This window comes from Gopherus flavomarginatus, chromosome 7 (assembly GCF_025201925.1).
Source record: "Gopherus flavomarginatus isolate rGopFla2 chromosome 7, rGopFla2.mat.asm, whole genome shotgun sequence".
NCBI classification, from domain to species: Eukaryota; Metazoa; Chordata; order Testudines; family Testudinidae; genus Gopherus; species Gopherus flavomarginatus.
The window spans coordinates 31,931,846-31,949,220 of record NC_066623.1 but is presented as its reverse complement, the minus strand read 5'-3'; the positions used below and the strand labels follow the sequence as shown (position 1 = coordinate 31,949,220).

The following is a 17,375-nucleotide window of genomic DNA, read 5'->3' as shown; positions in this document are numbered from 1 at the left end:
CTCCTTCCAACCAAATACACATTTGCAAATAAAGAAAACAACCATAAGCCTAACTCGCTTTATCTACCTAGTACTCACTAGTCTGAACTTATAAGAGCCTGTATTGGAGAGATTGGAGAGAAACCTGGTTGCACATCTGCTCCCTCTGAGCCCCCAGAGTGAACAACAACCAAACACTAACAGCACAACACAAAACTTCCCTCCCTCAAGATTTGAAAGTATCCTGTCCTCTGATTGGTCCTCTGGTCAGGTGACAGCCAGGCTCACTGAACTTGTTAACCCTTTACAGTCAAAGAGATATAAAGTACTTAGTGCTATTAACTTTTCTTATCTGTTTATGACACCTTTTAACTGAACAGATCAAGAATGCATACAAAGGCCAGTGCTCTCTACTGCTCCAGGACCCTCACCTGCACAGCAAGAAAGAGGCTGTCACATTCTCTGTGGGAAAATTGCCATCCTCTTCCGCTCCCACAGTGGTTCACTACATTTTTCAGTCAGTTAACAGCTGTCATCCCTAGAAGCACTTTGTACAGATCATAAAGAGGACTAACTACAGCATATCAGGCTGAATAATGTAAGTCAGGAGTTTTATCTTGATTTCTGGGTGATCAAAATCTCAGGGCACTGGGTTTAGTGATATACACTGTATATCTCATTAGAATGAGAGAAAAAACTGCTTTTGAACATACAGGTCCAAATTTGGTGCTGAGTTGTAGGTTATATGCTATTCCAACTGATATATAGACTCTGCAGTTGCGCAGGACTGAAGGCAAAATGTGGCCCACAGTGCGTAGGACTTCTCAAACTCTTGTAGCAAAACCTAAATGCCCAAATTTTGTGCATGCTGTTTATTACATCCATATTTTTGTGCATGTAAAGTTGATAGGCTGGAAATGTATTCTATCAGAGCACTAAAAGCAACTGACAGTCACTTCCAATCTTTTTCCCCCCTGTTTTTTTCTACTCTTACGAAAGGTGACCTAATCTTTTATTTCCACTAAGTACCTTTCATTAGCGTTATGCAGACATCTTTCAGGTTTCCTGGAAACCTACCTTTAATAGTACCAAGTGTATCATTATAATCATCTCCTCCATTAGCTGGTTTCAACCATAAAATAAAATGCCCTGTGGCTATATTTTGACCTTTATGGAGCACAGTCTGTTCATGTGTCCATCTATAGCAGGTGTGGGCAAACTACGGCCAAAGGGCCGCATCCGGCTCTCCAGAAATTTTAATCTGGCCCTCGAGCTCCCGCCGGCGAGCGGGATCAGGGGTTTGCCCCGGTCCACACAGCTCCTAGAAGAAAGAGCGTGTCCCCCGTCCGGCTCCTACGCATGGGGCAGCCAGGGGACTCCGCCTCCTGCTCCTGCCCCATGTGCCGCCCCCACAGCTCCCATTTCCAGGAACCACAGTCAATGAAAACTGCAGGGGGGGCTCTTGCAGACAGGGCAGCTCGCAGAACTGCCTGGCTGCGTCTCTGTGTAGGAGCTGGAGATGGGACATGTCGCTGCTTCTGGGAGTTGCTTGAGGTAAGCGCTCCCCAGAGCCTGCACTCCCGACTCCCTCCCGTGCCCCAACCCCCTGTACCCTCCACCTCTCATCCCCAGCCCCACCCCAGGGCCCACAGCCCCAGCTGGAGACCTCACCACACCTCCCAAACTCCAACTTCCAATTTTGTAAGCATTCATGGCCCGCCACATAATTTCCATATCCAGATGTGGCCCTCGGGCTAAAAAGTTTGCCCACCCCTGATCTATAGAAACTCTGTGCAATTTCGAATTAGTTACTGGGATATGAAGCTTTAGCAAGTCATATCTGAAAACAACAAAATGAATAAAAACAAGTACTGGTGAAAGTGAGTGTATGAAAACTAGCAGAATTACACCAAACAGGTTACATATAGCCCTAAAGAGCTAAATTTAGTAGATATCTAGTCCTGGTAGATGGAACAGAGGTCCACTCCACTGTCTGGGGTTTGGCCTCATTATCTTGTTAATATCTTTGTTAACAACGTTCAGTTCAAACCTACTACCTAGGCCTGACTGCTCCTAGGGTTCTTCCTTTAGGACTGCTCAGCCCCACCCCCCATCTACTCATTGTTTAGAGTCACTCCCACCTAACTTACATCTGTAACGAGCTACCTGTCTCTGAGAACACAGTTAAGGTTTTCCAGCAGGATCAACAACTGCTTACACAGGTTGGTTCACAGAAGAACACCGCTGGCCTGTAATACTAACACAGTAGCATACTTACCCCCTCTCACATAAGCTTTCTTCACTCACTGCCAACCCAACAAACTGAAGCTCTCAATTTAATCTGCACAAAAAAACCCACATTTCTCCCTCAGATCCTTGCACCAACCTTCATGCCTTCATTTTCCTTTCCCCCTTTGCTACCGTTTTTTTATCTGCCCCAAGTTGCTGAGAAAATTGCAGGAACAAAAGTGACATTTTTTGAAATATTTCACTGTTGTCAATTTTGTTTTCATTTAAATTTTCACAGCAGCTCTGACAGACACTCATAATCTGATCATTTATATTATGAATGATCATGCCGCCACATCTTATGTAACAGTTTGATTGTTTTATTGATATAAAATACATGGTGAGATTTTCAATACACCAGCTAGCACAACTCAAAATACACAACTCCTGATCAGTGCCAACAGAATACCACAAATTTAGAATTCCTGGATCAATCTACCTAGATTTTTGGCTCATCTCTCTATTCTGAAAACTTGGCATAGTTTAGGTGTTGGAGCAGGTGGGCAGTTATTTTAAAATCAGGCTTATAACTAGAGTTGGAAAATGTTCCACCCACCCCACCTCCAGGAAAATGTTTGACTCCTTAGCCAAAAAAATCAAGAATTGAAATAATTTGGTAAAACATGCACAAGATTTCAATTCAGAAATGCCACTGGAGTGCTTTAAGAGAGTTGTAGTTCAACAGCCTCATGTTTCCATTCTCTTCTGTTGGTTGGCCTCTCTGGTTGGATTGCGTCTCCTACAGAGACCCTGGTCTTGTCTCTTGGGATAGGGAGGCAGTGCATCAGAGGGATCCCATGGCCTCACTGCCTATGGGAACATGTAGTCTGGTTGAGAAACCCTGCTCACAGAGGAAAATGGGTTCATAAGGCACTTGAATTACAGCTCCCAAATAGCACCATGGTGGCATAGCTAAATCAAGTATGTATTTATTTTTTGAGCAGAGGGATATTTCTACTAGCCCTACTTATAGTGGGGAAAAAACCTGACTGCTTGTTTAGCACATGATTTGATTGCAATGTAGACATACCAAGAAATACAACCATCCGAAATTGATATAAAGGCATACCATCAATTTGACAGTCATATGTACATCTCATAACGTACATACTATTGTTTCAAGTAACACTTCAGGTAATTAACTGGAAGATTACACTATTCCCCTCTTCTTTTAGACTCTTTACTCCTGGCATTCTAGTGTCAGAAGAGTTCAGCATTCCCACGCTAGCTCCCACTGTGTCACTTGAAGCAAGAATTTCAAAAGAGCGCCGCATGCAACATGTCTAGCTCTCAACAAACTCAGCCACTTTGTGTATAATGAGTTGGTCAACAGTTGCACTTCCTGTCTCATTCACTAGCATACTACCAAATCCTCTCGCTAATTTGGGGGCAGCTCACCTGTACACTTCCTTGGGCTTTGCAAGAGATTTTACCAGCAATGGCAGCAGCATCTCAACTGAAACTGAAGAGGCAGCAGGCAGCCAGGCAGGGATATGCACAGAAGTGAGGAATGGGGGAGAAAGAAGTGTAATACTGTTTGCAGACCCACCCAAAAGATCCTAAGTATCACACAGCAGAAAAACTCTTACATCTATAGGGTTTTTAAAGATTTTTTAATTACATTGTCAATTGCTCAATTTTTTAAATCAGTCAATTATTTTTAAAAAAATACAACAAAAATCACATAACCAAAAATCAATCTGCAACTGTCCCTCTATTATTTTCTGCTTGCTTCTATGCAACAGAACCTGTGCAATGTGATGGGAAGGCCCATAAAAATCACTTCAGTTTCCAAAGCTTCATGCATACATTCATGATGCAGAATCCTGACAGGCCAGTAAATTAAAAGGCAGGAAATTGTGGTGATCCAAGGAAACAATGTCTAATGAAATGTACAAACACACTACCACACGATGTTATTGAGGCAATAGCCATAAGTTTCTCTGCTTATGTGAACAGAAAAAAACTTCTGCTGCTATACTAATATGGACAGAAATCTAAGGGTATGTCCATGGAGACTCTACTATTACAGCTATCTCTCTGTAGCATAACCAGATAGTGTAAACACAACCTACACCGATAGAAGTGTGTGTGGGAGGGTTCTGTTGAAACACCACCTCCCCAAGGAGCAGTATCTATGCTGACCAAAGCATTCTTCCATTGACATAGCTGTGTGTACATTGGGTATTAGGTCAACACAGCTAGGTGCTCAGGGGTGTGGTTTTTTCACCACCCTCCTTCCCCTGACCAACATAGCTATGTTGATTTAACTTCTAAGTGTAGACCATGCCTAAGAATTACTAATCTTTATGCTTCGTGGCAATAGTTGATCACCTGTTGGGGTCAGGAAGAAATGTCTGAGGATGGTGCATTAAGGGTGTGTGTGTTTGAGATAGGGGAACAAAAGTAACAAGAATTATGCCTTCCTCTTAAAGAAAAGCAATACTGGCCACTCCCAGAGGCTAGGTAACACACACAATTTGCCACTTATATTTTCTTTAATTCAATTCTTATGCCACTACATATTTTTAAATAAATTCAGGCTCTACATTTTCATTAAAGAAAGGAATTAAATCTGCTATTTGTAAACACTATTGTGAACACTTACAGGAAAACCCCAGTTAATTCACAGATCACATGGGCTCTGTACTCTGTCAAATATGCCAATGTATGTGTGGCAGACGAATCACCATGGGAGGTAAGGAACACATGGTGAAAATTCATCCCTGCTGTGCAGCCAGTGCAGTTACATGAACGATCAGTTTAGCCCAGGGTACCAGCATTATCTACACATTTTCTGATCTTGATAATTTTAAGTAAGATGTTTAACATTAAGTGTAGTTTTGTTTATTTTGCCAGGGATTTAAAAAATAAAATTCCTGCAGATTATAACAACACAGGATTCATTTAGCTAAAACACATGAGCTAGTTTTAGACAGAAAGATAATTGAATTGGTCGTCAGACTCTTCATTTTGAAACACACACGTGTACCAGTATCAATACATACCAATCAGTAGGAGCAAGGCCATCCTGCTACACTGATCTATTTGGACAGCCCCTCGTTTTTGATATATATGACTTCTCCCTGCTTCCAGATCTTTCTTTTCTTTTCTTTTTTAAAGAGCATTCCTGACCAGACTTATGCACAAAAGTGATGGCAAAGAGAATTCTCCCATGCCTTTTAATGCCAAGGCTGGTCCATCATTGTGGATGGTTCTAATAAATCTGTGGTTCCCCGAAAACCTATAAAATTGGGCTATTTTCAGTAAAGCCCAAGATTCAGTGTATGACCTTCTCCCTGATCAATGTTTGAAAAAGTTCTTCCATTCCAGATTAGGGAAGATGTTACATTCACTGGGTCAGGTCCTCTAGATCAGTATAGCTTCATGGATGCTAATAGAGCCATGGGGATTGACACCAGCTAAGAATCTGGCAGACAGGGAGTGAGTAGGAAACATATCCAAATCTGGCATATGTATCTTTTCACCAGGAGGAGCTCAAAGTGTTCAGCAGAGTTCTCAGTCAGCCTACACCACCAGCTAGAACAGATGTGGGAGTTGTAAACATCGCACTACCAGTTCTACTTGTCCCTAACATACTCCTCAATGAGCTGGGGCATCCTGCAGCTGCAGGTTTGGCAGGACTGTCTAAATGGGCTCTGTCCATCAGGTTATTATAATCAGCTGCAGTTAGCATTCCCACAGTTGCAATATTCTCTACCTGCAGCTGAGTGGTACCCAGAAACTTACAGGTGTGAAATTCTACGCTGGCTTTGAAAATAGAGAAGGAAATTATAAGGAATTACTTCTGAGCTGATCCTTACAACTGGGTGCCATGCTAACCAGTGAAAGCAAGAGGAGAAAACATTGGCACCAATCAGAAATGGCTCTATGAAAACAGGTTTTGGTACATATCACTGAAAGATCACTTCCGGCAGATATCAGTAAGACTGAGTTCCACTGTAAATGTTACTGTATGTGATGAGATGCTGGATTTTTATTGCTGATGAACTCAAACAACAAGCAATTTCTAGCCACCCACTAGAGAAAAGCCAACCACAAGCTGTCATAAGGAACATATAGATTCAGCAACAAATTACCTATGTTTAGATGAAAATTCCTTCCCTGGAGACTGCACCTTGATGTGGTGGGAAGGCTTTTGTGTCCTAGTGACCAGAGAGCTATGCAAGCAGGAATTTTAACTCCTGGTAGGGCTACCCAAGCTGGACAGGTCAAAAGGCATGGACCAGATGAAAAGCAGCACACTGGTTAGGGGTTGAGCAATACACCAAGCACCTTTCCTTGGGATATATTTAAGTTATAGAACCGCAGCAAGGTAACCATTCTGGTAAACAGCCTGATACAGGGGTGGCGGAGCCTTGTTCGTGCCCTAAGCGCTATTGGACACTGCAGAAAAGATTCAGACGCAAACTAGGTGCAGCTTTCAGATACCTGGAAAATGGCTAAGAAGGCCATGTTGTCATAGATGTTGGTATACTCAACACAGCACATTTAGTACATCTGTATCTTGCTGCACTTAAACATATATTGACTCTGAAGGTTTAGGTGTGTGACTCAACACCTAGATGCTATGCAATTATGGCCTCATTACAAATAGCAAAGACAAAGGAGATGCAATGCATCCCTAGGTGCTTTGTAAAAGTGATGATTGGCCCTGTCTAGTCAATAGCGCCAAAGTCCATTTGGCTGTCTTCTATAAGAAACGGTTCGACAATTTTACATTTGTTTGAAATTTTAAAATGATCACCTCTAACTCCAATCCACTCCCACACCCCACCTCTCCTCTTTACAGTAATAGCTTGAGAAAACCCATTTGATTTGTTCTGATGTAAGTATTTTTTATTTTGCCTCATGATCAAAGCTAGGAAATTCTATGCCAACTTCCACTCCAAGCATACATCAGGGCTGAGCTACAAATCCAGTGGAAGTAAAGGTTTATCCTAGAAATGCTGATGGACTGTTAATTGCAGTGCTTCTGCTCTGAACTATTTTCCAATGGCAAAAAGACTCCCTAAAGTTTGGGGCTTTTTACAATACACATTGTATATTTTTCAGTCCCGCCCCATACAGTGCTTTCAACTTTCTGTTTAGCAGAACCCTGGGATTTTTGAAATAACCCCATGAAGAGAATGGAGCACACACTGAGCAAACGAGAATCCTTTCAACATTACTGATTTCCTGAAAAATCAGCACGTTAGATTTCGGACATGTGGATTTAAGGATTAATAATCCCTGGATTACTGCTTGCTTTCTTCTCTGCTCCGAGCCTCTTCTCCTTCCCCTTCTTGTGAAGAAATTCTGTATATTTTTCTCAAGATAGTTAACATAAAACATGCTGTGGCAATGTTTCATAGTCGGATTATTAAAAATACAACAGCCCTTCTGATGATACTTTTTTAGAAAGTACCAGGAAGCTAGAAGAATTTGCCATATGTATATAACTGATTCCCTGCCTAATGGATTTACAAAGCATGGAATTTGGGAGTAAACAGGTCTCTTCTGCAAGCGCTCAGCATGTGAAACCACTGACTTCTCCTCCTTACACACATCTGTGTGAAGGATTACAACATTTCAGAAGGTGTATCAGGCACCCCCTTTCCCCCAAAAAATACCTAGAGCAAATACTATCTTCCCATGTAACCCCCTGCAAGCCCCTTAACAGCCCACTCCCCTCCTCCTCTGTAAATTACACCTCACATAAATAGTGATGGGCTAGTTTCAAGTGGCACATGTTCGTGTTTTCCCCCCTCCGCTGTCAAACCCGATGTTAACAAATACACAAAAGAGGCAGAAAAAGCAGAAAGGAAATTCTTACCTTTTGAGGGTCTTCTTTGTCTGGTTTGTAGCGAAGAGAATGTACCCATTACTGCACCCATTGCAACAGCTACTTGTGAGGGGTTGTTTTTTTTGTTCCTTCCCCCACCCCCAATGAACCACAATCTATTGGGGGGAAAAGGAAAAAAGAAAGGAGGAGAGTAAAAACAAAGCACTGCAGCTCAGCGTTCAGCAAGCGTTAAGATTTGAGATTTTTTTTTTCCAGTCAACACACATGCACTGACTCACAGCCAGCTGCACTGTTATTATTCAAAACAGCTCCCCATCAAAATTTAAATGCTAGATAGATTCCCTCAGACCAGAGCTGACAGCAGATGCATCAAAATATTTACTGGAGCACAGCCACATAAACACACAGGCTAATTCTTCCTCTCTCTCCCTTATGGCTCCAACCAGCAGCCTGTAGGTCTACAGAGAAAGCATCAATGCATCTCTTCCAGTGCATACTAAACTACAGTTCTGTAGGCATAGTAAGGGTCTCGGGAGGATGCTACGGACCTGGGTTCTGTACCAATCATGAATGAATGAAAATCTACTCAGTGGAAAATGATCGTGAACTAGCTGTCAAAGTCGCAGCTGTGTGGAATGCACACTCCTGCTGATTAATATTGTCATAGACAAAGGTAGAAAATAACATTCTCCTAAACTCTTCTGAAGCACAGGATCCAGGGAAAGGAAACAAGTGTAGAATGGTGGGGGGGGGAGCAGAGAGTAAATTTCAACACGGCCACTCTCTGTACACTTTCTGACATGTCAGATGCGTGGGAAATGCAGTTGCTGATAACCTAATTCTGTGCAACTCAAAGTGTGCATATGTGTGAGAGAGACACACATACTCTTCAGATATTAAAAACAGCATATTATTGAAGCAAACGCCTGTGAGTGTCAGATTTTTCTTGGTGGGATTTCTTTTTTTTTCAAAAATTTGATCCAGGACATAAGATTTGCTATATATTGCTAGGTTTGCATTGAACATGGGGAAAGGGAGGTAGAGAAAGAGTTAATGCCTCATCAGGTACCTGTCAGAAGAAGAATTTATTTGGTATTCACAGATGGTGTCTTAGAGTAAGGCAGCATCTGTGCAAATATTGCATTTGTTTGAAGATATTCATTCTTACATTACAGACTAAAGAATATTGTCCCAAGAGGTTTCCTTTGCTTTCCTGTAACTTCTGAATGAAGATTTCATTAAATTCAAATCTTAGTGGATCTGAAAATTAGAAGTACTAAAAAGCCATTTTTACCGGGGATAAAGCTTTTGGAGAGTTAATATTAAAATACTTCCTACCCTGCATTTCTTGCATGCACATATATATGTACATTCCTTGTGTGCATCGGTAAACAGCTCTCATTTTAGTGCTTGATCACAAAACATTCATGGACAATAGAGAATTTTGTTTGTTTGTTTTACAGCTAAGGGCTTGGCTACACTTGAGAGTTACAGTGCTGGTGGTGGCTTTACAGTGCTGTAACTTACTCCCCGTCCACACTGGCAAGGCACACATACAGCGCTGTATCTCCCCGGCTACAGCGCTGGTTGTACTCCACATGGACGAGAGGAATAAAGAGAACAGCGCTGGTGCTGCAGTGCTGGGGTGCCAGTGTAAACAGTGATTAATCTTACCACGCTGTAACTGACCTCTGGAATTTTCCCATAATGCTTTTAACTAAAGAACTCTCTTTGTTTTGTTGTGATCTCTGGGCTCCCAGAGCTGCTTATCTAAAAAACAAACACAGCAATTGTTTCCTGGAGCAGAGGCAGGCAGGGAATGTCCACAGCTAGTATTTGCTTGAGGAGAGAAACAGCACAAGGGGGGGGGGAGGGAGTCCCTCGGAGCAGCTGCTTATTTGGTCTGAAGGCTATTTGCATTTAAGAGTGAATGAGAGAGGGGTGGAGGAAGTGGTCGGAATTTGCAAGGCAGGGAGCTGACACAGTGTATGGCTCCAAAAATCCACTCTCTCTCTCTCCCCCACGCTCCCTGTCACACTCCACCCCACCCCACTCCCCTCTTCTGAAAAGCACATTGCAGCCACTTGAACGCTGGGATAGCTGCCCATAATGCACCACTCCCAACACCACTGCAAATGCTGCAAATGTGGCCACACTGCAGCGCTGGTAGCTGTCAGTGTGGTCACACTGCAGCGCTTTCCCTACACAGCTGTACGAAAATAGTTTTAACTCCCAGTGCTGTACAGCTGCAAGTGCAGCCAAACCCTTAAAATAGGAGCACTTGTGCTTGCTTTTTAGTGAAGCATCTTTTTCAGAAATAGGACCTTGATATCTAAGCACAACCCTAACTGAAGGCACATCCGAACTGACAACAGAAATCGGGTTACTGCACTGTTTCCCCTTCCATAAGGGTGTGTCAAGTGGCTGGGATGTGTAGTAGTATGTTTGTGAGTTCACAAAGGTGTTTTTTATTTGCATCTATTATAATTCACATTTGGGCTCTTCTGGCACATTGTCTCATAGCTGAGATCCTGGTACTGATAGATCCTGCCATCTGATAGTCTAACTCTGGATTTCTCCAAGCTGCATTGTCCTGGAGGACCGTACCTGTCTCAGAGGGCCAGAGAGAACATGGGAACTGTACAGTTCTCCTTAAGGTACACAGAGTTTGTATTACACATTTAAACCATTTTTATTTAAATATTACCTAACTCTAAGAACAGCAAACAAAATCTGGTGTTCACTGCATCTCCCAGGACTCCAGGGCAGGGAGGTTGATGGTAGGTCACCGTAGCCACCTCTTTGCAGAACAACAACTGCTTCACACAGGTGTCTCTGAGGTAACACAATCTCAGTCTATTCAGAGCTTTACATATACTGGGATTTTTAATTCTGGCAGAGGTCGATGTATTTGCATCAACTTTTCTTGCATAGGAGATGCACTGCTCTATGCAAACATTATCAGGCATCCCTGATCAGAAACATGCTCCCACATCCACCAGGGAAGGAGTAACACACACACCAATAATTACAGGGCAGTTACTGTAGTCATGAGTAACTGGTGCCAAGAATCTGGTGCTGCTACCTATGAAGAGCTAGTTGCTCATGTGGTTCTGGTTCTCCACCTTATTTCCAGCTTCTTCTACAAGCTTCCAGGCTCTTCAATGGAAACAAGGAGGAGCCAAACTAACTGCCTTTACTGGGAGCTAATCCTACACCAGAGAAGGAAACGAGCTGTTAGCATGGACTGGCGCTGCCAGCCAAAATCCACAAAATAAAACCACAGAGTGTTCAGAGGAATAGGGAGAGATGACAACCAAACTGAGGAACAGATTCAGACAAGGAGGAGACCAAGCAGCAAAGAAACATGGGCAGCACGAGAGAGGAAGTGAACAGATTGGAGTGGGAGAAGAAATGAAGAGCAAAATGAGTGAGATTAAAAGATTAAGAGATCACATTCTCCAGAGAGGTGAAACTACAACATTCAAATAAAAAATAAATCAATAATTTACTAACATTATTTACCCTCAAAAGCAGCTACTGGTGTTTCCACAGGGATGATCTGTGACGGGGTAGGAGGAAACAATCTCTTCAAGGTGTGGTTTACACAATGAAAATACTAGGAGAATTCTTGATCTAGATAAAGTTGTTGCTTTCCAAAATCAATGAGCAATTGCTCCTGTCACATCGTTCAAACACTAAACCACACACGAGTCTACACAGTGAGTCACCCGTTATGAAAAGCAACATTACAAATGTAAGTGCTCTAACGTGAATCGTCACAAACAGCTAAACTAATTATAAAGAGATGCCACAAGAAAAGCCAGATGGAAATTAACTCACTTCAGAATTCCTCCTGACACATATTGGACCCTGTCCAAGAGGAAAGCATAACACATCAGCCTGCCCATGTGGAGAAAATGTGTGGGAGAAGGGGATGTTGGGAGACAGCTCCTGTTGCTGTACGCTGGTGGGAAATAGCAATTGGGTGCTAGGCAGAAGGGGGGAGACAGTGTTTCCTATATTCCCCATATTCATTATTCTTTGAGACTACGTTTTTCTCTTGGTTAAGAAATGAACACTGATAGCTTTTAGTGAAATAAAGCCTTTCCATTGAAATGGGGAAACCAGGTTCTGTATATAGCTGATAATTGCAGCCTTTGAGTGTGTCATGTGCAATGTATAAGAGAATAGGTTCCCAGATCATTATGTCAGAAGACCCCTCTGACACACATGAACCCACAGCATAAGTCTTGTAAAAGCAGGACCTTGAAGAACAAGGACACGCCAGTCTCTAATGAACTTCTATGTATGGCATTCAGACGTAATAGGCAGAACATTTATTTCTACCAAGATGAGTTTGGACATTTACGCACTCAAGAGGTAAATATTTGTTTGTGATTTGATAAATGCTGATGTTCACCTCACCAGTCTACATATGTATTGTTGCATATGTTCAGAACATCTCCAACAAAGATAAGTGTAAATCTCTGACATGGCACTGCACTTGAAAAGTATAGCAGTAGTTTTTTTTAAGTTAACACCCTATATGGCAGATGCAGTGAGAAGTTCAGAAAAATACCTTGCTGATCCTGGCTGCAGCCAACTGGGAAACGCTTATTTGCATATAGTGGTCTAATTGGCTAGCATTGTCCCAGGCCCCAGTAACTATTGCTGGTTTCTTCAGTGGTTGGTACTGACCAGTTGCATGACTATCCTACCAGCTAATGCAGCCCCAACAATATTATTCTTACACACTATGAAACAGTATTCATGATATTAACCCCTTTACCACATTTAACATGGCTGCCTACTTCTGTGCTACCACAAGGCTACTAGTATCAGAGGGGTAGCCGTGTTAGTCTAGATCTGTAAAAGCAGCAAAGAATCCTGTGGCACCTTATAGACTAATAGACGTTTTGGAGCATGAGTTTTCGTGAGTGAATACCCACTTCATCGGATGCAACAAGGTGTCCGTTACAGCTATTCCCCTATTCCATTTTGTTTCCCCAGACTCCATTTTGTTTTCTGTTCTCCTGTGGCCGCCCTTCCCTGGCTGTTAAGTTGTTTACCAGGGCCACTGCCCTTCTCAAAGGGAGGGCCCCTTAAGTTGTTTAACAAGAGCCATTGCCCTTCTCAAAGGGATGGCCACTTGTGCTGCATGCTAAGTGGGACCACTGCCCTTTTCAAAGGGTTAGTCCTGTTATCACCTCGTTGAACCTGGGCTTGGTGTAGGGTAGGCAATGTCCAGAGCTGCAAGGCCTATTGTGGTTTTAAGATCCTGGGCATGAGTCATAGTCTCATGTGCTCTTGAGTCACCTATTGCACAGGACTATGTCCAGGCATGTCTCTGGGCTTACCTTCAGTTTTTCCCCTGTGCCCCCTCCCCTGTGACAGAGGGAGCCTATCAGGATTACTGGTGGGAAACTGCCCAAGTTTGCCTTTAAAACCAGACATTTTTGAAACACACCTCAGAAAGGTTCCTGCATTGCTGCCTGGTCTGATCAGCCAGGGGTTCTGGGGGGTCCTTTCTCCGCTCTCGTTTTATTTTTGAGCGTACCCCCGTTTTTTGAACGCCCCCCCCCCACGAAGAACGAATTGCTGCCTGAGAGATCTCCTGATTATTGAGACTGTACCGAACCCTCCTTGCCTCTTCTGATGTTGCTGCTGCTTCTGCCTTTGCTGCTGCCTTGGGGACTGGTAAGAATCCCTCTGTAAAACTTTCTATACTTTTATTTTATTATTTTAGCTGCTGGCTCTGTTTCCCCAGCACACAGACTCAAGCTAAACCTTGGTCTGTGTCTTAAAACCTCTCTTAAACTACAGGGCTCTTTGCCACTGCTAAGCTCTGCTCCTGTGGGCTTTGCCTTGGGGCTCTCTGCTTTCAGCTGTATCCACCGCTGTAGCCACCATCCCTTGGCTTCCTTGGGAGCTGGGTCCTGGATACATACCACTCTGCCCTCTGTAACCTCCCCATAGCATAAGGTGCACCATAGGTCTTGTTTTTTTTTAATTTAATAAGTCATAGTTTGTTAAGATTGTAGAGCTTGTAAGTTTCTGTGATATTTGTTGTGTTGCCTAATTGTTGGTTAAGATAAGTTTAGAAAATCATTGCCTGGTTGTATTCTGTAGCTGCTTGTCATTTATATAAGTTTGATTAAGTTAGGGGATAGATAAGGTTTTTACTATTTGAACTTGTCTTCCCACTGCCCCAATCCCCCCCCCCCGAGCTCCCCAGTCACTCATTGCAGTCTCTCTGCTGTTTAAACTTGCAGCCTGTCTGCTCTCTGTGTCTCCCTGAGTTTAAATCTCCCTCTGTAGCGCCTCTATCTTTGGTTTCTGCTCCACCACGTGCTCCTCTTCCCCCATCCCCTAACCTCATTCCTCTACCACTGCCTTTCTCTCTCTCTCTTTTAATCCCTTCCCCCACGTGTTCACCCCGCTCCTACTGCTGCCAAACCTCAATTGTATTACTGAAGTCTAGCATAAAACCCCATTGGTTACCCTTTTTCTCTCTCACACACCTCACATTTTATATTTACACCACTGTGACACATTTTTACCTAGAGTTGTTGGTTATTTAACACATTTTACCCATAACTGTTAGTTGGTTATATGCTGCTGTGACACACCCTTTACCTAGAAATTGTTAGCTACCTGTTACATTTATACTTCAGTGTTAGTTGGTTACCAACTGTATTGTACCCCACTGTATTGTACCCCACTATTGAAACCCCCTATACTATACTAAAAGAACTCCCTCCCCAATTGCCTACCTTAACAAACCCCATACCCCTCACTATTAAATTTTCCCTGTTTTTGCATTTTCTTAATAAAGTTTATTTTGCACCCCACCTGTGTGGTAATTGCTCCCCAAGATCCCATATACCTGCAGGCAGGGACACAAGGCTACTGCATTTCACAGAACAGTAGATGCTCGTTTGTTGAACATAGCCAGTAGGTTTGGCCACAGTGTAAAAGTTAATTACAGTTGAGTACATGTAAATGTAGTGGCAGCAGTTACAGAATTAAATTAATATTGATCTGATCCGAGCACACTGATGGGGTTAATATGCTCTCCTCCAACTGTGGGAAAAGTTCAGTCATCACAGAAATTGCAGAAACGGTGTGATTGGGATCCTTACTGCCCACTCCCTGTCAGAGGATGAGATCCTGCTCCCTTGAAGACAATTGGTGTTTTACTATTGGTTTCAAAGGGTGAGAGACCAGGCCCTTATTGTCATTGCTCTAGCAACTGGTCTGCAGTATTTTTGCTGGGGGGGATTGTTACCATTGCCTCACATGGTTCCAGACCTTTGTCATTTTCAGGGTCTAAAACTGGAACAGCCAACTAGAGTTCTGGCAAAACATTCACCTATTCCTATAAACCAAAGCAGGTATCTGTAACCTCCATTGCTGGCTAAGGGCAAGCAAAGGACCTCCCGGAAAATGTCAGGATCCTAAAATCACTGACACATAATTTTTTTTTTTACTTATTAATTTCATCCAAGGTATAGTAATATAAACTTGCATAAAAGGAACACAAACAAAACTTCCTCATTTGCCCCTTGTCATTCAGGCCAGAATTGTCACTCTTGGTTGACTAAAGAAGGTACCTACATACAGATTTAGATGACAAATTTAATTTTTGCCTGTTGGATATTTGGAACATTGGAGGGGCGAAGCGCAGAGTGCTGCTAGGTTTTGCTTCCATTCACAAATCATGATATTTGGAAGGACGTTATTTCTTTATATTGTGACTGTTTCAGGAGGGCATTCCATACCCAATGCACTCTCTAGGCCGGATCCCGAGGCAACTTGTTTCTTTCAAGGCTAGGTGACCTGTGGCTGCCTGTCCTCTCTCTGCACATATGATGGTACCACCTCCACTGATGGGAAGTTGGGAGCATAGTAAGAAATAGGCAGTGAATTGAGCTGCCACCATTGGCATCAAGATAAAAATGCGAGTGCCCATGATTTCAGTTGTGTACCTTGAACTGCATCTTTGGCAGATGCTCACAAACAGAAATCTGCCATCTTAGTAGAAATACCACTCTGTTCTGGGGAACAAGCCCCTGGGTATGAACTTCTCTGGAATGCATAGCTGTGGCTGCTTCTGGTATTATTCAGGCACAACTTCCTTCACTAAAGATATTGGCGGGGTGGGGAGCATTAATTCTATATCCTCTGGTACAGTTACTAACACACTACCTGAGATGACTGGCACAGAGATGCAGATGCTGCTCATGAGTCACTATGGCTGCTCCTACACCCCTTTCCCTTTTGATTTTTAAAATAGTCCATAGGGAGAACTGACTTCCTTTAAAAATTAAGAATGAGGAAAACAACCTGCTGCCTTTTTTTTTTTAAGAGCAGGAAATGAGAGATTTTGTTGCTTAGCAAATGTTTAACTGATTATTGTCTTAAACTCCCTGAGCTAGTTCCTTCCCCCCATGTATGAGTCTGAGCCAGGGCTGCGCCAAGAGGCTAGCAGAAGGCCTTGTGAACTATAAGCAATGATTCCATTGCTATCGAACCAGAACTCACTACTTGCTTTAATGCAGATAAGAAATCAATGGCATGATCTAGCCCTAAGTTCAAACCTTATGTGTTGATTTGACCTGTAACAGTGCTGTGTTGCCGCTCTACCCTCGAGGATCACGCAATCCAGGAGCTCAGATCTCGAGAGCAAGTGGCTGCAGACGGACATCTACAGGCAAAAGCAGCTGGTCAAGAATAGCCCTCACTCTGGAAGTGATCCTCAGAGCTCAGAGAAGAGACAGCTGATTGCAGACCCTTTGCTGCTACCTGGGTTCCTTTCTCAGAATGAGGGTGCCATTGGAGAGGAGGAATCCAAGCAGTTCAGGATCGGAGAATTTGAATCCACAGCTCCACCATGACACACACATATTTGGCAATGCTAAACAGATTATCCATGGAACCAAGGATAAAAAGCATCAGGTATATTTAGGGTATAGAGGTGAAATACAAGGATTAATTAAAGTTGTAATACAGGTCTCAGGGCTATTTAGATGAGCCAAATTAGGCCTTGGGACTTAGGAGACGTTAGCTATATTACAAAGATACGTTTGCATGAGTAAGTTAATAATAAATCTGCTGAGCTTGTGTCTATGTCTGTGTCTATGCTGATGGTTCAAAAATAACTGCTGCATTTGGATAATAATGTCTATGTCAATAGACACCACAAGATGACCATTGGTAGTCGGAGTGAAATGTGAGAGACTTCCTTAAGGTAACTGCCTGTGACTATTTTGATAAGATGTCATAAATGTTAATGACT

The 17,375-nt window shown here is 42.8% G+C and overlaps 1 protein-coding gene across 3 annotated transcripts in view; it reads right to left on the bottom strand.

The window, feature by feature from the left end:
• Positions 1 to 8,524, bottom strand: part of KCNIP1 (potassium voltage-gated channel interacting protein 1) — a 561,481-nt gene extending 552,957 nt beyond the window's left edge. For all 3 annotated transcript variants that reach the window (XM_050962844.1, XM_050962840.1, XM_050962841.1), the window contains exon 1: positions 8,105 to 8,524. Coding sequence is in view for 2 of the 3 variants with exons in the window: in XM_050962840.1 (XP_050818797.1) it covers positions 8,105 to 8,165 (61 nt within the window). In the remaining variant the exon portion in view is untranslated. The remainder of the gene's footprint in view (positions 1 to 8,104) is intronic.
• Positions 8,525 to 17,375: the final 8,851 nt, after the last annotated feature.